A 26,600-nucleotide genomic window follows, 5' to 3' on the forward strand; every position below is an offset into this window, starting at 1 on the left:
TTGACACTAGTTCTAACAGGCCCAACTGAGTAGGCCTATCTTGCCCCATCCACCTGAGGACGGAGACAGATCTAGTCTCCGAAACATGGTTTTTTTTTGTCTTATATATACCAGACGATGGATAGAGTCCAAAATAAGAAATCTTACAGTTCTGTACAATGAAAGATACAAGAAATGCATCACTCAGATTTGGCAAACAACGATACCATTATGCCTTATTTAACTGATATGTAAATAATTCTGCATAAAAACTCATATTTATTTTACATGACACAGTTTTCTTATTTCTGTTTGATGTCTGGTTTGACGCATGAAAGACTCATTACTTAGTTGAAATTAAAGTTAGCACACTTTAGTGATGACCTACACTATTTAAATTCCAAGCCAAACTGCATATCAATGCACTCATATTAGGCTAAATTGCTTATAACTAAAATTTAATTTCAGGTAAACTGAAAACAAGTGAAAATTCTTCCTCCCATGCGGGGACAGCAGTAGTGTAAGAACACTGCTAACTAAATCTCAACTGGACTGACATTCTTTAAATTTTACCGTGGCACAGAAACATGAACAATTTTATATAAATATTAGAAAGTGCTTCAAAATAACATAAATACACACTAGGAAATGGTTACTACAGAAATCAATTCTTATTCAGATTTGCATTATTACATATTGCAATTATTTTACCACAATCTAATACAACAACTGATTTTCTGATATAATAGAACATTTTTTTTATTGGGTTCCAGCACTACTAATATTCAACAAAACAATCACATGACTACAGCCTAGATTTTTCAGCCTGGCATTAATACTTTTGTAGAGATTATGAAACAGAATTGTGGTATTCAGTTCTGTCAAAAAGTAAATAAAGCACAAGACCAGCAAAACTGGCCTTTGAATGCTCCTAACATTTCATCATTATATAATGAAAGACTTTCAACTGTTTCTGTTACAGGAATGTCTTGCACATAACTACTTCCAGTTTCAGTATCATATGATCACAGGCAGACATCTCCAGTTCTGTAAAGTTCATGATAGCCAACAGAGAACAATGAATTCGCTCTTTAAAACAACTAGGAAAACAGTTTAGAGCTGTAATGCATGATTATTATGTCAGACTGAAAATTAAAACAACCTTAAAAATATTTTACTGAAGATTATTTGATTGTCAGAATTCTTTGTCTACAAGTGTGTTCAAGATGGATATTGTATCATGGGAATGAAGCTGGCCTCAAATTGCCAGCTTCCATGCTTGCATTCAACTTGAGGAAACTGTGGCCTTTGAGTTTGGGGATTCATGTATGTTCTGATAACATAACCTACATGTAAGCACAATGTAGGTTTCTTTTTCTTCTTGAGGAGATGAAGCAATATCAGACTCACTTATGGTCTTCAGATAAATCTGTGGCAACAGAAAGAAAACTGTATATTTCAACTCATGCCTTGGTGAAAATAAGAAAACTGTCATTCAATCTTTCTTCCAATTTTATTGAGATAACACGAACTTGTGGTTCTAGCATGAATATGTTTAAAATATCATGCAGATTTTAATAATGTCAAACTTCCACCCTGGGTGTTAACTTGGAAGTGACCAATAAAGACAAGGACAAAAAATACATTATTAAAAATTTGGGGTTCTAACACCTTAAATAAGTGTTACAGATGCCATTGACTACAAAATCTGACAATGATCCAATTTTCATCTGAATTTCTTAATAGACTGATGCTTTTAAAAGACCTATTCTACCACAGAATAGTCAGATGTGGTCTAGACTTCGGAAGCAAACATAGGGTCCATTGCTACAAGTAATATGTTTTTGGACATTATCCATTGGACAGGGACAGGAACAGAATCCATTCTCCGAAACGTTGTGTTTTAAAAAGAAACAGGACGGTTTAAAAAAAAATAGACAAGACGATGGATAATGTCCAAAAACATATTACTTGTAGCAATTTACCATCGTCACAAACTTCTAGATCTTATGGGGTCCATTCTTTATGTCACTATATCATCCTATGTTCACAAAGCCCTAAAATTTTGTGTTACCAAGTACAATACAGAAACTGTCCTAATATTCAAAACACATGGACCTCATGAAACTCCTCGTGTTCTTGCCACAGACTGAAAAGACTGAACTTGCTGTGAAACCCGAGACTAGGGGAGAGGAGAATTCTGATTGTGATAAGTATGTTGAGAAGAAAGTAGGCTAATAGCTGTTACAGTCTGAATATTATTCATGATGAGTATTCCAGCATAAAAGGAAGGTTATTCTGAAAATTAAAACCTGCACATATGTTTGTATTTATACAAAGAAAATGTTCAACTTCGATGCTGAGCATCTTTAGAAAAAGTCTAACACATGTTATGTGCATAATTTTAAGGGATGTTACAGTGCCATTATTCACATAATACAGTATTACAGCTTAATGTAATAGAAATCTCAGCTGAAATTTGAATTTCACAAAAATAACTTTTCTCTGGAGATGCTTTTGTGCTTTAGGGCCCTCACAGAACTACGAAATTCAATTTTAATTTCTTGTATAAGCCAAAGTAAAGGAGCACTCAGCTGACCTCAAAACACTTCAAGTACTTACAAACTTTCTATGAATGATTAAACATAACTCCCTTCCTGTAACATTATACAGTTCCTTAATCTTTCTGACAATAAAACCTGTGGTGTGACACTTGGAATACTGGTAACTTTTCAATTTTAAAATAGGCAAAGAGGATGTCATAGTAAATGCCATTCCTCATGTAAATTATCAATGTAGAATCGTTCAGAAATGTTCTCTAGCAATAATGATACAATACTAAATCAGTCACCAAATTAATTTCCAACATGAATAACTTCCAGAGGAATTACTCTTTAATAAATTATTCAACCATCCTACAGCTAATTGTATATGCATTAAAATTTGCTTCATGTTCTCACGATCCCTTTACAAACCATAATGCTGTGACCACCCATACCCAGTATGTCCATGCCAGGCTGTGGCTGCTGGCATGGACCCGGGCCAGAACATGTCCTAGCTGGTCCGTTGACGCTTGGAAGGGTTCTCCTCACCACCAGCATTCATCCGACTGAACATGTAGTTCATCTGTGGCATGTATTGCATCACATCTCGTACTTGCACCAGTGGAAGTATGTCGTTGACACTTTGACATTTGCCTGAATCCCGCAGGATGTTCATTTGCTGCCTGTACACCATCAAAACAAGTCTCTTTTAGAAAATGAGGAAAGCACATAATTGTTATTCCTAAAATCTTAATTTTAGAATCAAGAACTCTCCACTTCTTCTTACACTGAATGTTACAGCTGAGAAACCATCTTGCTGAAGTGTGACGTCTTCGAATTATGATGAATCTATTCCAGTCTCATTTAATAACAAATTAACATGACAAAAGCATGAAGTTAATGCCAATAAATTGTTGAAGGATAGTGCAATGCATGTCTGATAAAACTAATTGTTCATATTAAATTTTTATAGTAATGTATGTAAGCTGTTAATTTTCACATTTTAGATGGACAGGAATGAATTTCTTCCTTCAAGTGCTCAAACCTTTGAAATGAAAATGAGTAACAAGATAATGATGAACTGTGCCTTGTTTAGTCCATAAAGAGCAACACTGACAATATTCAATTATAGCAATACAAAGTTATAACACATACAGATCACATTATACAACTGTATTACAAAAATTTTGTACACATGCATAATAAAAATTTGCTTAAAAGGAACTAGTGAAACTTTCCTTGAACACATACTCAGGAGGAAAATATTTTGATCACCCCAGTCTGTATATAACAGAATATTTTCTGAAGATTTTGTAATGACTTCTTGTTTATTATTCAGAAACTGCCTAAAATAAATAACAGTAAATTACAAGAGATTGGTGATAAATATTTTAATTATAGGTTAACCATTTCGAGAGTGATTATTTATAGCTGATAAATTCTAATCCTTTAGGCATTTAAGCAAGAGGATTTCAAGAATGATGTATTTAATGATGTGACTCGTTCAAGTGTTACGGTTGTAGCAATTATGAATGCCAAATAAAATGAATGAATTTATCCGCAAAGAAAGAGTTCAATCTCTCTGCATATCTACACTTTGGAGAATATCAAAGAATAATCTACTAACTTCAGACACTGCATAAAATATACTGTGACATGTTGCGCAATGGAGGACACCCCCTCCCACCCCAGTGGTATGTGGTGGCATTGGAACGCTGTCGTTACTATGGTAATAGACAAGTCAACACCCTGCCCCTCTCCTCGAAGTGACGTAACACGGCGTCAGGCAACAGCAGTACCCATTTCGTAACAGGCAAACACTGCGGCTATATAAGGGAACTACACAGCCGCCGAAGACAGTTCTCAAGTCAGCAGTGAACGAGTTCTCAAGGCAGCTGTTTACGAGATGGTTGTGAGTTAGCCAGGCAGTCAACCTTTCAGTTGTAGTCTAGCATTTGCAGTCTAGTATTTGTAATACTGCCGATGGCAGTAATTGTGAGATTGTAATTTTTGTGATTGTAAGAGCGAATGAGAAATAAAATTCGCTATATCAGATACGGCGTGAAGTTATTTGTTGCGTTATTCACCCAACACCTGACAATATGTAACACTCCAACATTAAGCTTAAAAATTGTCTTCATTTTAAATTTAATGTAAATTTTAAGCACATAAATGATTCTGTGGAAGAGAAGTAACAATGCTTATTACTGAAGTACCATGAGAATGCGTTTACATCTTTTCTCCTGTCAAAAATCTCTCTGCAAAATGATATTACACTGACAATTGCACAATTTAAGATATAAAGTAATTTAATTTAGGCTCCAAAAACTGTTGGAATAGGAAAAACTAATTTCATGACATGAGTCCATACTTCCATTTGCGTAAACCATTTTATAGTGCAGTTGGAATAGCGACTGGCTACAGGCTAGACAGCCAAGGGGTCAAAGTTCGAGTCCTGAATATTCATTTCATGTTGTTCAAATCGGCTCTAGAACCCATTCAGCCCCCTAATCCAAATGGTTATGTGGGGCTCTTTCACCAGGAGTAAAGCGGCTGGGGCATGAAGCTGACCACTCACCTCCCACTAGTGCCGAGGTCAAGAAAACATGGGTCTATACAACTTCCCCATACATCTTCATGGCCTAGTGCTTAATTAGTTAAGCACAGGGACAACTTTACCTCTTACAGATTCTTTGCACTCAGTGCATTAAGTGTATATGCTGTCACATGTTAGGTGGCTTGACAGGTTGTTTGGATTGGTAACTGGATTTATTAACTCTTGCAAACTGTAATTAAAATTAATTATAGTCCTATCGCTAATTCACACACTTTACAATTCATTACAGCATGCACTAAGTCTTCTCATTTTGCTGCCTGGCAATGGCTCCCAATGCTGTGGATTCCTTAGCTTCCCTGTTCAGTGGCTTCTGTCCTTGCTGGCTGGAGACTGTCTCACCTATCTTCAGACTTGGACTGGTCTGTCTGCCTCAGAAGAAACTAATTACTTAATTAACTATCGGTTTCGGTTCCCGGTATATAGCCTCGGGGCAAAACTCCACAGATCTTCCAACAGTTCTTCTATTGTTGTGTGCATATCCGCTGCCAAGGACACGGGTTTACTCAGCTTTTTGACTCGCAATGACAATCTCTTCTAGTTCCACTATTCTGGCCTTTTCAGCTCTGTTACAATATATATATGGGTGATGGTGTGTCCATCCACCAGTGTTACTGATATTTCAAAGTTTATATACTGCTTCCATCTTCAGGGTTGGAGCAGCGTAAGTGTTCATTGCCAGTGCCAGTATCCGGATCGAAGGCAACCCAACAGACACGTTTGCAATGGTACACTGCTGAGGAAAATGGGTGCAGTTATGACACCAACACTTGCTGGTCATAGCAGATGCAATGTGAAATTGTCAGGTGCTGTACATGCTAATCTACTGACTAGCACTCATCGGACTTCATATGAAACAGTCTCTTTCTTTGGAAGCAGTTTGGCATATAGTGCAACAGAGGTAACTGTATCCTTTCCACGTCCAACTGGGCTACAACCCGGAACAATAAGCTCTGCCTTCAGTTGTTGATGTGTTCTACACAAAACCATACATAAACCTAACTTTCTGTCAGAGTTTCATCCAAGGCTATATACCAGGAAATGAAACCGATAGTTAGTTATTTCTGAGGGAGACATACCAGTCTGAGTATGAAGAGATGCGAGACAATCTCCAGCCAGCAAGGGCAGGAGCCACTGAACATTGAAGCTAAGGAATCTACAGCATTGGGAGCCATTGCCAGGCAGCACCTAAGTGAAGACATAGAGAAGACTTTGTGCATGCTGTAGTAGATTGTAAAGTGTGTGAATCAGCGATAGCACAATAATTAATTTTTTGAAATGTATCTGTAAGCATATCAGGCAAAAGTTTATAAGATTTGGCAAATGTGCTGTTCCTGATGATGAGTGACAGAGATGACAATATTATTCAGGGGTCTGTTTGGGAGGGCATGGAAAATTACAAGAGACAGGCAAAACTTGGGCAGTGCTGGACTTCAACATGCTGCAGAACATATAACACAAATTATGGAAGTTTCCAAACTGTTTTCCAACAGAGAACTAATAAAATACAAGTGCTGAAAGGGCAACGAGATACACCAAGCAGTTTCTAAATGGGTGTGAATTATCAAGCACTTAAAAGACTGCTAGGGAATGAAAATCTGTGGCAGACAAACAGATATGCCAAGCAGTTTCTAAATGGGTGTCAACTATTGAGCATGTTGACTGCAAAGGCATAAAAATCTGTGGCAGAGAGAGAAATTTATGTTGCATTTGGTCTCTTTAATGCTCAAGGGCATTATTCATAAACCTACTCTCAGGTCACATTTTACCACAAATATGGCAATTTCCATACTGAAATTTGGAAATGTTATAAGAAACAATGAAACTAATATTTCTGTTTTTGAACTTCACCATGGTGGAGGATCTCATGATTCTGTTGGTGAATTATATAGGGCATATGGAATATTCATACTACCAGCAGCCCAAAGGATGATATATCACTGCCCCACTTGGTTGAGCATAGATCCATGACCTATGCATTGAGTAGAGCTGATGGACAATATGAGGTCCTCAGCCTCTGGAGAGTTCTAGCTAAGTTTGAGGCTCTTAAGAGCCCAAGCAACACTTGGGGGGGAGGGGGGGAGGCACAATGGACTCAGTAAATGTCTAAGGTGTAAATGCTTAAGGGACAACTACAAGCTCCCCTGCCCGGCCAAAACAAGACACAATACAGACAAATTTACTTAATTTAAACTTTCAGTTTTGTGTTGATCTGTGTTTGATAATACAAAGAAGTTACATGTCTGAATACTGACAATTCCTATTGTAATATATGTACTTTTTGTCCTGAAAAGCTATTACTAAATCATGCGCATGTCTTAAAATTGACAGTGTCTTTTTTTGATGAAAACCTATTAGCAAATCAAGGGTGCATCTCACAAGGGATGATATCTTAGCATCATCAAATATGGAAATTGTAAAGCATATGATTATTCATTTGCAGGAATAAACCAGAAAAAGTATCTCGGTGAAAAGTTCTTTCAGGTGTTGATTATTGGTGCTCAAGATTAGGTGCCTAATGTCAGTCAATGCTAATGACAGCCATAAAAATTAACATTTATGACCAGAAAACAAATTTATGGGGGAAATATTGAAAACCATTTACAAATACATCGGATTCTGTTGGCTTCTGAAATAGGAAATCTCTTGTTTCAATTAACTAACCTCATAGGTAATCTATTCTTGCGTCAGTAATGCCACTACTTCTGTCCATTATTTCCAAGCGGATCCTTGGGGATGGTATTAAAAAGCTACATTCTATTAACATATTGTGGCTGTCTGCTTTCTAGGCAAATGAAATACATGGTAAATTGAACTATGGGCCAGTGATCCCAGGATCATAAATTATGCTTCCGATCACATTGCTATTATACTAGCCATTTTCTTAAAATATGTGAGTTTAATGCAAATACTGTATTAGATATAACATGCATATTTCATTTAAATAATTAAAACTTGTGCGATTTCAAGTCCAGTGAATATTTAACTAGATATTCTCCAATATATATTAAATGGGCTATAAATTAATGTGAATAAAACTTAAAGACACTAATGATTTTTATAGTACTTCTAATCACAGAACAGAAGTGTTGTATGTATTATTTCATCAAAATCTATCAAATGACTTCAAAGATAAACTATGACCATAAAGAATTCATTTAGGACCCCAAAATGAATCAAACTAAACTGATATTAAAATGAAATAACAAAATTCAACAGAAATATGTCTTGTAGATGAAGTACTGTTATTTTCAGATGAACATAAGGAAACTAAAACAAAGAAACAAACTCCGTGGTTTCAGTCCGCAAGGAAACTATACCGACCAACCGCTGCTTGTCAGCGAAGTTACTGCCAACCTTAGGGGATAGATGGTGTCGTGTGGTCAGCACAACAAATCCCCATGGCCGTTAATTTCATTTTTCTATACCAGAGCCGCTGTTTTCTTGAAACAGCTCCTCAATTATCCTCACAAGGCTGGGTGGACCCCATTCCAGACCCACTACTTCTCATAAAATTTGTTAGCACTGTTAATCGAACCCAGACCTCTGCATCTGTAGCCAGAAACTCTGACCACGAGACCACAGAGGCGGTCAAGGAAACTAAAATGGACCTTTAAATTTAATTATATCTACACAAGTTTGTTACATGGCATTGGTTTCCACAGCCTACCCCACAAAATACAAAAGTAATCAGTAAACACTGAACAATAACTTCCAGACTTCTATACAATAGAAATAATATTTTCATATGGTTCACTTCACAGCTAATGGCATTATCTCTTAACATCTCAAATATCAATATGATCTGAAACACGAGAATACATAAATATGCATAACCAAAAATCTCCCCAACTGGATATCCAATTATTGGATAATTTTAATATAAACAAAAAAACAAACAAATTATTAGTTAATGTTGCCTGCTTGATTTATTATTGCATATTAGATACTCATACATAAAAATAACAAATGGAACCTGCAAGTGGGAGGAAGTACTCACATATCACTTGGAAGCAAACATAATATCAGAGTAACGAAATACATACCTGTTTCCTCGGTAAAGGTCAAGGCCTAATACATCCTGCAGCACTTGCCTGCAGCTGCTCAGAGGCACAGATGGGAAGAAATGGGTCACCAGGTCTGGTAATGTTATCAGCAACTCGGAGTAGATGAAAGGTTTTGAGTTGATACAGGGAACCATTTTGCCTTCTACTAGTGCCTTCTGGACCTAAATGAAAGTAATACATGAAATATAATGTCTTCAAGCAAAAAGGCATGACGGGGGATAAATAACTGAATTAGTTTATGAATTTTAGTCTTGACATAATTCATCATTTGTATTTTTACATGAGGCATTTCAGCCGATATACAGTAAAACTTGGTTATAGCAACATCGGTTTCTGCGACACCTTGTCTATTGCGTCAAATATTCAATGGTACGAACTAATTCCTCATAAAGCAACTGTTTTTATACCTTGCTTAGTACGACATGCACAAATGCATCAACCTCGTATGTAACGTCATTTTCAATCCTGAATTTCTCAGATATCGTGGGAAAGTTTGACTTGTCTGCCCACCCTCACTTTCTCTACTTGCTGACGTGACTGTCCTGGAAGAATATGACCGCGGGCTGCAAGAGGAGCGTGGGTTTTATGCGAAAACAAGGGTGTGGGGTGGGACTGCGTGAATAGTGCAAGAGGACGCGGCAGGTAGTTAACTGCATTCCTTTCCTAGAATCTCGTCTAACAGGACCTCACATTGTCTACTTACCCTATAGTGTTCCTGCCTAAACCCAGAGAAGTGCAGTAGCGAAAACATGGCAATGAAAAGGAAAGTTTTAAGCATTGAAGAGAAAGTTAAAGTGATTCGTGAAATATTGTGTGTATTGTCAGTGAAAAGCGCTGTAATATGTCTTTGATATTACACATTTGGGCAATTCCACGTTAATGTTACGTTAGTCTGTACTTAACTACATATTTCACTAAAAAATGCAACATTTTAATTCGGTTTTTGGTAGATTTTTACGTGACTAACATAAGGCTACTGTGGAAGTGCCCATTTCGGTTACAACGACACTATTTTTAGGTCCCTTTGATGACGTTATAACCAAGTTCTACTGTATTTTCAAATTATAATGAAGCAATAAAAACCATCAAGAATGAAAACCTTACCCCTTGGATAAAATATGCCTTACAAGTACATGTATTGGTCATATGTGACCATCATCAGAGGCTTACATGTTAAAGAGGTGACTACTTTGTATACGTTAATTTCTAGCAGTAATATCTACATTTCTTCTTGTTCAATTATGCAATAAAAACTGCAATATTGCAAAATTGGAAAGGTATAAATTGCCAGGTAGTGATCAAATTCCGGCAGAACTTATTCAAGCAGGAGGTGAAATATTACATTCTAAAATCCATGAGCTAATTAAGTCTATTTGGAATAAGGAAAAATTGCCTGTTCAGTGGAAGGAGTCTATTATTGTACCAGTTCACAAGAAGGGTGATAAAACTGGCTAGTAATTATCGTGGGATATCACTATCAACTTCATACAAAATTTTATCCAATATTCTTCCCTCAAGATTAAGTCCATACATAGAGAAAATTATTTGGGATCACCAGTGTGGCTTTCAACATAACAGATCAACTACTGATCAGATCTTTTGCATTCGTCAGATACTGGAGAAAAAATGGGAGTACAATGAGACAGTACATCAGCTATTCATAGACTTCAAGAAAGCATATGATTCAGTTAGAAGGGAAGTATTGTACAATATTCTGACAGAGTTTGGGATACACATGAAACTAGTCAGGCTGTTATATTTTAGCGTCCTGTTGCACTGATTTAAGTCCATGATTTATTTAAACTGTCTTGCAGTGCATACACTCATCTATCTCCTTCTCTCACTCGCACTACATGTTTCGGCACAAAAATGCCATCTTCAGGTGCTTACTCAATCCACGCCAAACTAGTGCATTGCATGCCTTGTCCTCACATTAAAATAACTAAAATATATATATCTATTATATACACTGACAAATGTCAAACGTTAAAAATATTAAAACTGTACAGGATTCCTCATCGCTACGTCGCATCTTACTATGCTAGTCACGCCCATCCTCCTCTGTTGGAGCACTTCTTCACTATCGTGTGTGTATTGTGTTTCTGTTGTGTCTTGCTCCTGTGACTGCGTGTGTTATACTGTCATTGACAGTATAACACATGCAATGAACTAATTTGGCGTGGATTGAGTAAGCACCTGAAGATGGCATTTTTGTGCTGAAACATGTAGTGCGAGTGAGAGAAGGAGATAGATGAGTGTATGCACTGCAAGACGGTTTAAATAAATCATAGTCAGGCTGATTAAAATGTGTTTAAATGAAATGTATGGTAAAGTCTGTATAGGTAATCATTTGTCTGATAATTTCCCCATTGCTTTAGGATGTCATTAGGAAGGTCCAAGAAAACCAGATGGGACTGAAATTAAATAGGACACATCAGTTGTTGCTCTATGCTGATGATGTGAATTTTCTGGGTGATAATACAGATACCATAAAGAGAAACACACAAACTTTCACTGATGCCAGTAAGGAGGTTGGTCTAGAAGTAAACACAGAGAAATTTAAGTATATGTTGCTATCTCATCAGCCAAAACTTGTACTCTTCACCAAGTATAATCACAATGGAGTCAAGGAGGATGAGATGGACAGGGCATGTAGCAAGAATGGGGGAAAGGAGAAATGCATATAGGGTATTGGTATGAGAGCCCGAAGGAAGGAGATCACTGGGAAGACCAAGACATAGGTGGGTGAACAATATCAAAATGGATCTTAGACAGGATGCAATGGTATGGATTGAACTAATCTGGTTCATGATAGGGACCAGTGGAGGGCTCTTGTGAACACAGTAATGAACCTTCGGGTTCCATAAAATGCTGGGGAGTTCTTGAGTAGCTGCACAACTGGCAGCTTCTCAAGAAGGGTTCAGCTCCATGAGTGAGTGAATATTTACATTTAAATTCCTTTACAACTGAGAGCTTATGTACAAAATGCCAACAGACTGCAAAATTTGTGAACATTCTGGCTTCTGGTGGTATTGCTTTTTATATGCAAATTTCACGCAGAACATGACTGATATATATATTTCTTCTTCATTGTCTGCAAAGTAACACGGTGTAATTATTTATTCTTCTTTAACTTATGATAGGGGGAACATTATCAATTTTTTTATTATAAAGTTCACACCTGCCCATTCGTTGCTACAGTGTGGGGTGTGCTGTGTGCTAGGGATGCGATCAGTGTATGCGATGGTACTAGCATGAATACTACATCAAATAGAACATTTTGGTTTGTGCCTTCTGCTTATCTATGAGTATATTTACCTCTTTATATACAAGGAGTTCTTCTCCAAGTATAATTAGAATGATCAAGTCAAGGTTGATTAGATGGGCAGGGCATGTAGATGAGGGAGAAGAGGAATGCATTGTTGTGTTTGTTGTTCTGTATGTTATTTTATACATTTGTGTTTTAAATACTTAAAAACTGTATGTTGCTGCTTGTGTAAAGATGGTCAACTGTTGCTGTTGTATAATAATTAAACCATGTTATCTTTGCAATAAAGAAATACCAATCACGTCCTGAAAGAATTCTATGTAGTTAAAGGAACTCCCAACATGAAGACAGAATGTCTACAAATTTTTCAGCTCACTGGGAATTTCAACATAAGCAAAGGACTCTCTATGCTCTCAACTGCAAAGGGATTTAAATATAAATATTACTGCTAGAAATTAACGTACACTTAATGTGCGCTAAGCAATCTCCTCTATAACATGTAAGCCTCTGATGTCCCTGTATGGCTGAAATGCGTAAGGCATATTTCATTCAATGAGTAAAGTTTTTAGGTACTGCATGTTATATTTGATGATTTTTATCATTTCATCATAATTTGTATTTTTAAATGGAATTAATTTTAATTTTTCTAAAATCCAACTAATCATTGGGCATGGGTATGACAATTTGAAATAGAATGAAATAAACTGTAGAGGCAAAGTTTTGAAGATGAAACTATTATGAAAATAAACCCTCTCTTGGTCTGCTTGTATTAGTTTCATTGGTACAGATGTAATCAAATTATGTGGTAAAACAGTACAACAGGAAATCATACGCTCAGTCAAACCTATAAAAATAACAGCAGAGGCATTGAAAAGTAGTACAAGTAAAGGAGAAGAACAGATAGATAAGTAGGGAGCTAGTCACCTCCATGCAAAAAAAAAAAAAAAAAAAAAGTTCACTGAAATATGAAGCCTATGTTAATGGTTTTTTTAATGTTCAAGAGTTGTGCATTATGAATTTGTTCTACAAAGACAAACTGTAAACCAATATTATTACACTGACATTTTACAGCATCTGCAGGAAAACATGCGGAAAAATCGACCTGAAGTGAAATTCACGGTTTCTCCATTATGATAACACACCTGTTTACTCTACTTTGTCTGTGCATAAACAATATGAGTGTCATTTCACAGTCATCCTACTCGGCAAATTTAGTGCCATGTGACTTCTTTCTTTCCCCAAAACTAAAATAATATTAAAGGGAAGGAGATTTAAAGATGCCACCATGAATCAAGCATAATCACAGGATACACTTGCTGAGTTTCAAACTGGCTTCTGGAACTGCTCTGGACAGCAGTGCCGTTCACTGTTACTATGAATGGGACAACACAAGTCTGAGGGTACATGCTGCTGTTATGGAGAAATAAATTTAGTCAGGAAACTATCTTACTGAACCCCTACATCTGATCAGCTGTATTTTTCTTACGTTCACGTTCCTCCAACATTATTATTATTACCCATACTAAAAAGGTTTCCAACAGTTTTGTACCTAGGGGGCTTGTATATTTGTGACTCAGTTTTTAACATCCGATGCTAATTAAATACAAAATACAGGTTTCAAAAATCCTTTAAATATGCGTTTTCATGAAAATAATACAGGGACCATTCCTGGCAGATCTACCTACCAGCAGATTTCATACTACCTGAAACTAGCAGCTGCAGTGCTTTATCGGCGTACTATTACCATAATCTCAGAAGGCATTATCATGATTTTATTGTATACAAACACAGACATATAAGAGTCCTTAAAAACATCAAAATACCTACAAAGGTAACATTTTCACACTCTCAAGCAAGTAAAAAGTTCATGTGAAAATGTTACATTACTGATTACAGTTACTTCCGATACTACCAAAATTCAAAACAAATTCTACATAATTTTTCAAAGTAGCAATTAATTGCATCACTGGCTATATTCAAATCATTTTAACTCCTTTAAAATCAGGGCCTGAAACAGAATTACCTGGGAAAGGTCAAACCAAAGAGTCTTGGGAGTAGCACTAGTGCCTTTCACTGTGGCCATAAATCAGCATTATTAAAACAAAAGGTTGTAAACATAATTTACAATCCAAAATCAAGGGCATTATTTATAGAAATAACATGCATGTCTCAACAGGAAGCATCTATTGTGTCTTTTAAGGGAACATGATGCTGTCCCATGATAATGTCGATCAGGAAGAGTGCAGTTTTCTGGGCTGCAATGCTGTGTAGTTCAGACAGCCAAATGTTTCAGAGCAACATACTGCTTTCCAAAGCCTACCACCCACTTCTGCTGGTATCTTATGTCCCTTATTCTTTGACCCTGATGACAGAGGTGATATGTTCCTCAAAAAAGTATTGCTCTCTCCAAACTACATGGCATTACAACCCCAACTCTTCATAGTTGACCGCCATGGGAACCTAAACTCTGACAATGTCAATCATTATTTCATTATGCACTTCACAATACTACTTTCATTTCTAATATCAAGGGAAAAAATCTACATCTCATCTGTGATAGTATGGCCAGATTTCAAGAGGCACAATGCCATTAGGGCTACAGAGTTAAATAAAGCGATAAATACATTATGCAAGCTGCAGAGCAGAGGACTGGGAGATGAATCTGATCATGAATTTGTAAAGCTTTGAATTCTAAACTCACTTTATTCCATACAATATAAGATGACGGACTCTGCATCAGCCATGGGAAGCGAAGAGCACCCAAATAAAATGATGACAAAGGTTACACAAGTATGACTCCAACTTCAGCAAAGAAACCTACCCACCTGATATGGTATGTGAGACCCTGAAGTGGCTGTCTCCCCAATCTGTATGAGTTTCCGACCGCACGGAGACGCATGGTCACTGTTGTTAGCTGGAGTAGTACTACTACCAGTCCTTCCGTTACCCATACTAGGCCTGTGAGGTGACTGAGGTGGAGAGGAGAGGTCTATGACATCAGCACCCGAACTGTAGGCCCCACTGCCAGATGAGTACCGGGATGTTCCGTTGACTGGGATGAGAGGAGGAGGGAACTTGCTGGAATTATTGTTGCTACTGTTGGTGTTGCTGCTACTGCTACTGTTCGGAGGTGTGTGTCTTTGCAGTGCTTGAGGTGAACCAACCACAGCCGGTGTGTAATGTGGAGAATGTTGCGAGTGGAGGAGGGAGCTTGTATGAGGAGGGGGAAGCATCTGGTGGTGGGAAGGATCAGTGAGACCCATCAGATGCAAGGAACTCTGAGACACATTTGGCATATTGCTCAGTCCAGTTGAAGAGGTGTATGTACATGATGACCTGAAATGAAAAAACAAGACCCACATAAGTGCTAAAAGCATATATTTCCTCCCCAAAATGCATTATGCATGTTCCTTTTCTTTAGTTTGTATTTTCTTAGGAAGCTAAAAGGCAAAGATAAATGCCATAAATATGACTGGTAAGAAGGAACAACATGCAATTATCTCAGTACCCATCCTCACTGAAGTAAATATAACCACAACTAACATACACATATTAAAAAATAAAAATGAATCAATTTAAAAACTAAATTTTCCTAGAATGTGTGTGTTTGCTGGTTCACGGATTATTCATTATGCCACATTTACTACACAGTTTGTAGAATGAAAAATTGAATGAAAGGATGACATGTAGGGTTAAAACATATCAGGGGGAACCACTGCCTATTTAAAAACACAATTCAAGGATTCATTAGGACTGGGAGCAATCATGAAAACCTCAGAGATGGTCAGCACCCTATTGAATATTTGAAAGTTCCAAAATACAAGTCAGCTGCACTGAGGCATACATCAATTTGCTTGCTTGGTGTGTGTGTGTGTGTGTGTGTACTGTACACACAAATATGCTATCTTGTTCAGAGATACCCTGTGCACAGTATCAATTCAAAGCCTTGCTGCAGTGCTGACTTTTTCGCTTTTGATATCTTCTGTTCCTACTTGTTCAATACAACACTTAAATCAGCATTCTTCGCTCAATTTCCAACATATATGGTTCACATGTTTCAATTATAACAAAATATCACAGCAGACTTTAACCATTTCTACCATACTGTTACCATCAACATAAAAACGTTTGGAGCTAAGGCAATGTACATTACACCACAGAATTACAAAGCAAAACTTACCTCTTTCATCAGACAATACACCTTTATAGATTAGTGATTTCATGTCAGTGCATTCAATATCGTAGAAGGAAACCACAAGAAGATTGCAAAACAAAGAAATGACTGACGACAAAAACATTTTTTCTGAATTCTGACTTAACTTCTACAACTACAGTCAATATCAGTACACAGACTGTAAAATGTGAAACGGTAAGGAGGGGAATGGGGAATGCCAGGGCCAACAGTTTGAAAGCCACCGTTTTCATCTATCACTCCATCATCAGCCATAAGTAATGGAATTTGCCCACTGGGTGTTCTCAGCTAGCATACCTACTCCAACAGCATAATGGGTTAACAGAGTTTGGTACGATAAAACTTCTGTGTATAGTAACTTGTGAGTTTGTCAAACTCAATTTGTGGTATTCTGTTTCAGATGCTGATATGTACACCTTGCAGATGTTTTCAAGATCATCATTAACGAGTTCTGCACAATAATATATGGTTTGTTAATGTGTGTGATATACACTGAACAAAGGCCAGAGCTGCTGTGTCGTCAGATATTTCTGCAATACAATGGTCACCACATTATGTACTGGTAAATGAAAAGTAACCAGAAAAGAAATGTCAAGCTAGGGCCTGTATGGACTAATTTATGTAACAAAAATGGGACTTTTATATGAAGATGATCAGTAAGTTCTGAAGTTTATGCAGTATATAAATCAGAAAATCAAAACAGAAAGAGACAACAAACTCCACTCCATATATAGGCATGTAAATTAAACATAATTACATTAAACATAATTACAGTTCATTCAGGAAAAGAATCCCTTATAGCACTTTCTAAAATACATTCTTTACCACATCTGAAGAATTAATAATATACACTTATAAATGAATTGTGGTCCAGATTGTCTTTTGCATTATTTTACTGGGAAATTAACATAGAATATGGACCTCTGTGGGTTTACTAGCAAATAAAACTGCTAGCATTATGATTCTGTGGACAGTACCTAATTAATCAATCGTGGATCATGGCAGATAACTTAAAAATTGTCTTGTATTGATAAAAAATGATCTGCACAATTTTATAAATTAACTTATGAAACTACAACATGCCTCTGCATATCAAAGCATTATTCTGTTTCCCACAAGACATTTTGCAGCATATCTTAAACTCTTCCAACAACGTGTATCATTCTTTTCTCTAAGAAGAAAACAAAAGGGGTGTAGTGATGCATGCACAGCCAAAAATGTAACACATTAAATCTCAGCAGGTTACCAATTCTATTTTCCTTAAGTTCCTTTTCATTATAGTGGCTCAATTTTCAATGTTTCATTGTTGACTGTTTCATAATAAACATCTCAGATCACTCGGATCATCTGTAATAACCCTGTACATAAAAGCAAATCTAATCATTAATAATTACCTCCCCCCCTTACCCACTCTCCTATCCAATTGGTACCGGGGGCTCTTTCCCCAAGGATAAAGTGGTGGGGATGTGAAGCTGACCACTAACTTCCAGCTAGTGCTGAGGACAAGAAAATGTGGATCTATACGACCACTCCCCAATTTGCCTTCAAGGCCTAGTGCTTAATTCATTAAGCACAGGAACAACTTTACTCTAATGGTTTAATCCCCTACAACTGCAAACCCTTGCAAAGCTAATCATTTCTAGAAAACGAAAGTACAAATCAGGAGTCAACACAACATACTTCTGTATTTCTTTTGGTTGTGCTGATATAATGCAGGCTACCCGAGTCATATACATGGGTTCCCCATTATAATACTGCACACAGTTTCAAGGCAATATACATCACTACATATGTCACAAGAGTAACAAAATTATGGGTGCCAACACAATTCTGAGTTAAAACAAGTTCCTCATTATAGTTAGGATGTAGTATAAGTACAAACTGGCCTCATTAGCAACTGAGTGGCAAGAAACAGCATCACCACAAATGCAAACCCCTGCCCATGGCTGGTAGTCCGCAAGCAAACTATACCGGCCAACTGAGCGACTGCCGCTTTTCGGCAAAGTTAGTGCCAACTTTAGCGAATAGAGGGTGTCACGTGGTCAGCACAACAGATCCCCACGGCCATTAATCTCGGTTTTCTGATGTGAACATTCATTCCATAAATGAAATGTTAACACTTAAGAAACAACAAACAAACAAACTCTGTGCTTCTAGTCTGCAAGCAAACTATTCCAACTGAGCGACTGCTGCTTGCCGGCGAAGTTAGTGCCAACTTTAGCAGATAGAGGGCATCACATGGTCAGCGCAAGAAATTTCCACAGCCATTAATTTTGGTTTTCTAGACTGGAGTTGCTATTTCCTCCATGATCCTCACGAGGCTGAGTGAACCCCATTCCAGACCCCCTATTTCTCAGAAAATCTGGAAGTGGTGGAAATCAAACCTGGACCTCTGGATCTGTAGCCAGGAACTCTGACCACTAGACCACAGAGGCTAACACTTAAAGTTAATGAAATTATTCTGTAGCCCTGAAGTTTCCTTATATTATATTTCAACTTCACAATTGGTAATTCAGATGCAATGCCAATCTCCCATGACAGGAAAGTTGCCATGATATAAGATAATTAAAGTAACTTGTTTAAAAGCATGGGCACTATGAACTGAAGGCAAACAACACTTATACCCTCAGAAATATAGAATGCATAACTGTATCACATGTAGCCCGTTCAAGTGGTCCCTATGAAGCATCAGGGCAGTCAACAGTAAAACAATCGTTAGTAAGACTTGTCACAATATATAAACAGAACAAGGTGATTGCAAATACACATTGCCCTATTAACAAAATAAATAACCAATTTCATTATTTCCTATAGTGCACAAACATATTCAATAACTTTATGCAACTGGAATACAAATACTGGTAAGACTGTATGAGAAGTAACAATAAAAAAAAAAACAGTGATCAATGGGAATAACTTCATTATTTTAGTCTAGTTTACAAGTTTCTTGTAATTTTTTCCTTGACTAATGACCCTGTCATCACATCAATATTTCAGTACTTAATTCTGAAAGAAACACCTAGGTAAATAAATGGCAGTTTTGGTGGCTATCACATAATTTCTTTTATGCATAATAGAACAGAATAAAATCTTTACACTATACACACAATAACTAACAGAGTGGTCCAATGCCATAGCAGTAGAAGAACCCATTAGTGATACGAGAAAATATATCTCACGTGCCATATCACATTATGAGGAATCCTTCCTGGCCAATGAGATCAATAATTTTGGATCAATCTACCCCTCATTAGCCAATACCGTGGGCGATATCAGTTGTACTTTTTACAATATTAAATAAATCCATTACCAAATTTGTATTTGCAGCAGTAATTCTGAAGACTCAAATATGTCTAAATGTAAACAAGTTACCCGGGTTATAATCCTCAGGTTTTCAGAGCTGAAGGTTAATGTACGACTTCAGCTTTTGGAACTATGTTGGGATGAATGCTGATCTTCCAGCATTTAGACAGACTTTAAAAATTCCAGCTTCAGGGATAATGATTTGGGGGGTGGGGGGTTATAGGCTCTTGGACAGTTCTCGCGTTAGGCAATGTGTCAGAGGTTGAAGTCATGACTGAGTGGCCAGAGAAACGGGATGCGAACCAACGGGAGTGTCCATAAGGAGAGTGAAAAGTGGTGATGGAAAATGTTTCATTTGAGGAACTCCATGCACTCCAACATAAAGTTCTTCAGAACTGGATGTCCATGTAAACAGACCCCTGGGGAATGTCTTTACAGGAAAATGCACCCACACAGAAATACCTCCAGGCAACTTCACATCATCCACTGGCTCACAAGAGATCCATCTTTACCACCTTAACAGAGTCATAACGATCTGCAACAAGCCCTACCACGGCAACAAAATGCAACATGTCACGGCGCTCTCCGAGAAAACGGCTAATCCCTATAAGATATCAATAGGTAATCGAAGGTCACAGCCACCAACAAAAACAAGAGAGATCACATGGTATATGTACTTTACACCAATGACAGCATCTCCAGGATACTGAAAAAAAAATGCATTCATTCACAGTCCAGAAGCCAGAAAAAAGACAACCCCCAACCCAAAATTCCAGAGTTCACAAGATCCTCTGCTCATGTGGCAAGGTTTATATTGGCCAAATGGGTTGCCACATATCCACTAGAATTCTTGAGCACATCAGAGACACTGTAATGGAGAATGAGCAATCAGCACAAGCTGAACATTTTACCAGAGACAAAACAAAACATGACTTCAATAGAAGTCAGAGCTAATGTCTGGACCCACCATCCCATCACTGGAAAGCCAATGAAATAACAAAACACCCCCATAATTCACCTCCCATTCCCTGGACCCACCACTTAACTACCTTCATCCAGCAATCACTGGACCCCTTTCCTGTTCACAAGGTAAAAGAAAAGAGAGAAATAAAAATCTATCAACCACCCTGTGTCTCCAACACGGGGTCACTAAAGCATTTTTTTTCCTCTACCTCATCCATATGATTTCCAGAAGTTTTTCCATCACTTTTTTCATTAGCCAAGTGCATGGTGAAACATTTTTAATCATCTCTTTTCTAATCACATGGATACCCCTTTCTGGTTAGCATCCCACTCCTCTGGTCACCAATCACAGCTACACCTCTGACACACTGCCTACTGCAAGAGCTATAAAAGGACTACCAAAACCCCTCCCACAAGACACATTCATTTTTCACTCTTATCTAACTTCATACTAACCCTTCTATGGTTTACTCCAGGAAGGTATTTATTTCTCATAATCCCTACAAAACGTTCCCACAGAACATATTACCATTAGTGTACTACAAACTGACAATTTTTCTTGAAAAATTAAAAATAATGAGATAATTACAGAAAACTAGTGCTGTTTTTTTCCAAATAAATGTGTCACATAAGTTGAAGTTCATATGTGAATGCCACCACCATGAATGTCACTTGATTTTACACTTTCTTTTATTATTTTTTTCTTTGAAGAGAAAAATGTATCAGTACCACATGCTACCATATACTATCAAAAAATGTGTGCCTAATTACTGTTTACGCGAATGAGCAAAACTAGTTGGTCACAAGCACTTTAAATGCCAGTCACTGTGTGAAGTGAAACGCCTACAGAGCTAAACAATTTATTGGACCACCCTGCTCTTTATCAAGTATTTTAAAAACAGCTTTCCAGTGAATCACTTACCACTCATCCTTTCCATATGTAGGATAACTAAAAGAGATAGTGCATGTGTAAAATAGGATGTCATAGGGTGGGCATGTAACAAAGACACTCATGACAACAGAGTCTATGACTACAAATGTGGCTAATGCTAGATACTAGGAACAAAACTGTCATGACTGTTCCTCAGTACATGTACAAAAAAAAAAATCTAGAGGATATCCAGTGCACTGCCGAAATCAAAATGGTGTAACTTTCTTTATCATGCAATTCTTGACAAATCTGAAAGCTTAAAAAAAAAAAAACTCTACTTACCAGAGTTAATGATACACGTCTGAAATGCTTTACACCTCTTATCAAAGCCTTACAGAACACACACATACTACTGTAAAAGTTTGTGTTCATGCACAAAATTTGTTTGTGGAAACTGATATACAAAATTTTATTCTGAATAAAAGTATCAACTTTGAACATATTGTGGCATATTTGCCCAAAGCAAGAATTGTGGAGACACAACCGCTGGCCCTTATTAGGCAGTGGCCCGTAAACAACAGGGGAATGGCATTTTCTGAGCAGTCCGTGTCAATGGCTGCACATGCAACAATGGAATACATCATGCCATTGCTAAGCAACAACTGCACTGCAACATGTATGCAGTACAGGCTGAGATGTTATAAGCAGGATTAGTTAGATGCTGCAGTTCAGTCACTGTGAGCTGTTGCTATTAGAAGCTGGCAGCTGAGGCTGGGGAGCATTTACAAACCCAGAGGAAGGGGAAGACCCACCGCTAGAAGTCACTACCAAGCAACAGTAGTGAAGATTTGAGTGTGAACACTTAAGTGTGTGTGTGCATGTGTGTGTAACAGTAAACTGTAAAGTGTTGTCACTCTCTATATATAAAAGAGTACAATAAACTGAGTCATCAATCCAAACCCCATCTATATTCACACTCCTATCATGGCAACAACTGGTGTCAGAAGTGGAAACAGACTGATCGAACTATTGCATTGCAGACTGCAGTAGATAACCGTATTGCCACACTATGGAGATGGAACAAACGATGGCATGCCTGGTGGCAAAAATAAGAACCAACTAAGCCAAGAAGGGTGCCAATCAAAAGGAAATGAAAACCAACCGAGAAAGGATGGAAGCCAAGGCAGTCGCCAATAAACAAGAAGGTTGAGATCCTTCTAGAAAAAATGTGGACCAGTCAAGAAGAGATGGCCATACTGGAGGCCTCTCTAGAAGAGATGGATGCAAATCCAGGAGAACTCAAATCCATTTTGAAGATACAGGAAGAGGCAGTGATGATCGGAGCAACTGAGGACTTAATGATGGAAAGGGCTGTTGTTCCTGCATGGCGTAGGGGCTGCAGTCATAAAGGACCGATGATTGAGACGACAGAAGGGACCAGAATGCAACAATGGAAAAAGGGCTGAGGATCAAGTTGGCAACTACGTCTGCAGAAGGAGAGATCTAGTAGGATCTTCAGGAAGACCGTAGAGCTGGATATTGAAAAGCCAATAGTTGGATCTACATTTGGGCTATGGGAAGTGAACAGCTGGACACTGCAGAGGGGTCAGCCCCTTCGAAACAAAAGAAGCAACATCAAAACCACAGCCCCTGGATGGTGGCACACCCAGATTGCCTGGCACCTTATCAGGGAACTGCTTGGGATGAAAGGCTCTGATGAGGGTACAGAGGTAGCAGCTGGGGAGTAAACATCATGAGAACCGAATGTGGAAGGAATGTGAGGCCAATAAAATGTCACAGGTATGTCCCCTCAGAAAAGAAGAAATAACAGTAAGTTACTCAAGACAAGCAGCCTTAAGGAGGGAGCAATGTGGCATATTTGCTCAAAGCAAGAACTGTGGAATCACAACAGCCAACTGTTACTGGGCAGCGGCCTGTATACAACAGATGAATAGTATTTTCTGCACAGTCCATGCCCATGGCTGCAACGCAACAATGGAATACATCATGCCACTGCTTAGCAACAACTGTACCACAACCGAGGAAGAGCGTTTTCTACATGGTCCATCCTGAGATTTTGTAAGCAGGGCCACTTAGCTGCTGCAGAGAGTCAGAGGACTGCTGCGGTTCAGTCACTGTGAGCTGTTGCTGTTAGAAGCTGGTAGCTGGGGCTGGGGACCATTCAAAAACCCAGAGTAAGGGAAATGTCTACAATTGGAAGCTTCTACCAAGCACTGGCAGCAAAGGCATGACTGTGGACACTAAGTATCGTGTAACAGTGAACTGTCAAGTGTAGTCACATGCTGTATGTAAAAGAGAACAATATACTTTGTCATTAATTCAAAACCCATCTACAGTCACACTATCACGTGACAATATTTAAAATAAAATTCTATTACGTAACAGTGCATTCAGTTCTAAGCATGACACTTTGCAAGAACGTGTAGCAGTTCTACATATTTCTTCTGTAACAGCACCACTGCTGTGCACTAGATTGGGGAATAATTAGAGTTTATCAGTAACATGCAACAGGCAAAGACAGTGGGACATAGTCACAACCTTGCTCACAGGAAATGACTTATTCCCAATCTTGCTGTTTCACAGGAAGACTCCCCAATGCTTTTTCCTGGAATTTTGATTGTAAGAGAAATTTTGGCTAACTCTGAGAATAAGATATGTAACAGCTTCTGCACATAGTAAATTTAAAAGGGGTGTGGTGGAGACCCACGCTAAGCACAATATCCATCACCCAGCTGTCAAAAGCAACGTTAGAATTTTAAGGACCAAATTCCCATACTGCAGTTAGCTGACTGGAGATTATGAAACTGTAGTAAACTCCCAAATTTCAAATATACCCAATCAGTAGAATTTATGAGTGTGCCTTAGCAGGGGAACTGAAGGACAGAGGACCTCAGGGTTTTGAGAGACAACAGTCTCGGAGTTCAGTGGTCTACTAGCTCTTAAAAGGTTTTAGACGCAAACTTGCACCCTTGCGGTTCATATTTCGAAAGTCTAAATTAACACAAGTTCAGGTGGTCAAGGTAAACTATCATACATGACAGATAACGTAACCATGCTAAGGGGAGTGAAGTGTTTATAGCAAAGTGTATTACATGTGTGTTCGGACCAAGCCTATAAATCATATAAATAAATATTACTAGTATTTAAGTGTTAAGCGTGTAGCACCGAGTTCATCACTTCCTCCACCTAAGCTGAGGCCCTGCCAAGTGCCCTGAGGAAGAATCTCAACCACCATATCTAGTCCAACATAAACATTACCTCTTTCCTAACTTAAATCTTAATTATTGTAAGTAATCACAACATGAGCTTACTGGTGCCCAACTGAAGAAAGTAAGTTACATATGAGAAGCAAAGACAGAAAAGAAAATATTAGAAGTTCAGTTCTTCCTTCATAGACAACAAACTGTATCCAGCAAAGAGAACAATCAGTTAATGATGTTTAAGAAAATGACTGCTGTTTATTCAACAAATCACTATGCTTTAAAAAGTTATGTAAAGATACTGTTCAACCACCTATCCTGTGTTTTATCTTATGATGTAGCCAGACCTGCCCCACAAAGGTCAGTTACATAGAGAGTTGAGATTATCATGGCAGTAAAAATCAACACCCTCTGATGACACGTGTGTATGTCCATCCAAAATATTAGTACCTCTTTGCCAGACTACACACAGTGTTATAACAGTAAGATGGACAATATGGGACAGAGTCAGTCTGTGACATATAGTAATCATTAGAGTTCTAAAATTCGGGCATCTCTCGATTTAGAAAGGCAATTCATTCCATGAAAACTGTTCATAAGATGAAAATTCTAAATCAAAAATTAATTTTCCTTACTATATACACAAAAGTCACCAACTTGTTCAAGAGTCCCAGAAAAATCCCAACATTTTTAACATGTTGTTTTGCTAGTAAATAAGCATTAAATTAAAGACAATGTTATTTGTTTATATTTACTGTTGCAAATAAAACCATATTATTTTATTCACATTTATTTCCTCATAGCTGTTTAAATGCAACAATGCAGCTGAGTTATTGTATGAACACAGCCTCTTAGTGGACAGAAAACAAACATTATGTCATTTCCTTGACTGCTACTTTCTATATGAAGTCAGAAAGCACTGCTGAAGCAGACAAATTCATGGCTATTCATGCCTTTGGACCACAGTCTTCCTTCAATCCTTTTTAATATTTCCTTCTGTGAAGCCAAACTACAGGCTAGAAGCTGACATTAATGGCCATGGGGGTTTGTTGCACTGACTACGCAACACCCTCTATCCACAAAAGTTGGCACTAAATTTCGCCGACAAGCAGTGGTCGCTCGGTCACTATAGTTCACTTGTGGAGTTTGTTTTGTTTGAAGCCAAACTAACTGCTGTCTTTACTTTCTGTGGCTTATCAACACCTCTTACAACCATTTTAACTTGTATGGGAGCCATGATGGGCACAAATAACAGAGATATTGATGGATAAAATGTAAGCATCAAGAGCACAGCTGATTCAGTATGATCACGAGCTGCAAGCACAGACTGGGAAGGTGGGAGATTCATGTAGGTGGGGATATCCAATTCTCCCTACATTCCCACATGTTATTGTGTTATGTATTTTTCTGCCTTTGCGAAAAGAACTTACGAACATAAGCTGTCTGCTGTAACGAAAAAGAAGTTCATTGAGTGAAAAATAGATAAAAATTAACATGCTTTGTTGAAATGTGCTCATAAACCACGGATACCAGTATACTACTGTTAATTAAATGCTGACCCGTATGTTACTGGCTCCCA

The 26,600-nt window shown here is 37.8% G+C and overlaps 1 protein-coding gene across 2 annotated transcripts in view; it reads right to left on the reverse strand.

Moving 5' to 3' along the window:
* Positions 1 to 739: 739 nt before the first annotated feature.
* The window catches only part of LOC111863857, a 36,995-nt gene continuing 11,134 nt past the window's right edge, over positions 740 to 26,600 (reverse strand). Inside the window, exons 6-9 of one of the 2 annotated variants that reach the window (XM_023850608.1) lie at positions 21,852 to 21,878; positions 15,297 to 15,807; positions 9,183 to 9,364; positions 740 to 3,205 (exon numbers count right to left, since the gene is read on the reverse strand). In XM_023850608.1, coding sequence (XP_023706376.1) covers positions 3,034 to 3,205; positions 9,183 to 9,364; positions 15,297 to 15,807; positions 21,852 to 21,878 — 892 coding nt within the window. In that variant the 3' untranslated portion in view covers positions 740 to 3,033. The remainder of the gene's footprint in view (positions 3,206 to 9,182; positions 9,365 to 15,296; positions 15,808 to 21,851; positions 21,879 to 26,600) is intronic. The other variant, XM_033751229.1, reaches the window with a different exon arrangement.

Source organism: Cryptotermes secundus, unplaced genomic scaffold, assembly GCF_002891405.2.
Source record: "Cryptotermes secundus unplaced genomic scaffold, Csec_1.0 scaffold46, whole genome shotgun sequence".
In the NCBI taxonomy this organism is placed as follows: domain Eukaryota; kingdom Metazoa; phylum Arthropoda; class Insecta; order Blattodea; family Kalotermitidae; genus Cryptotermes; species Cryptotermes secundus.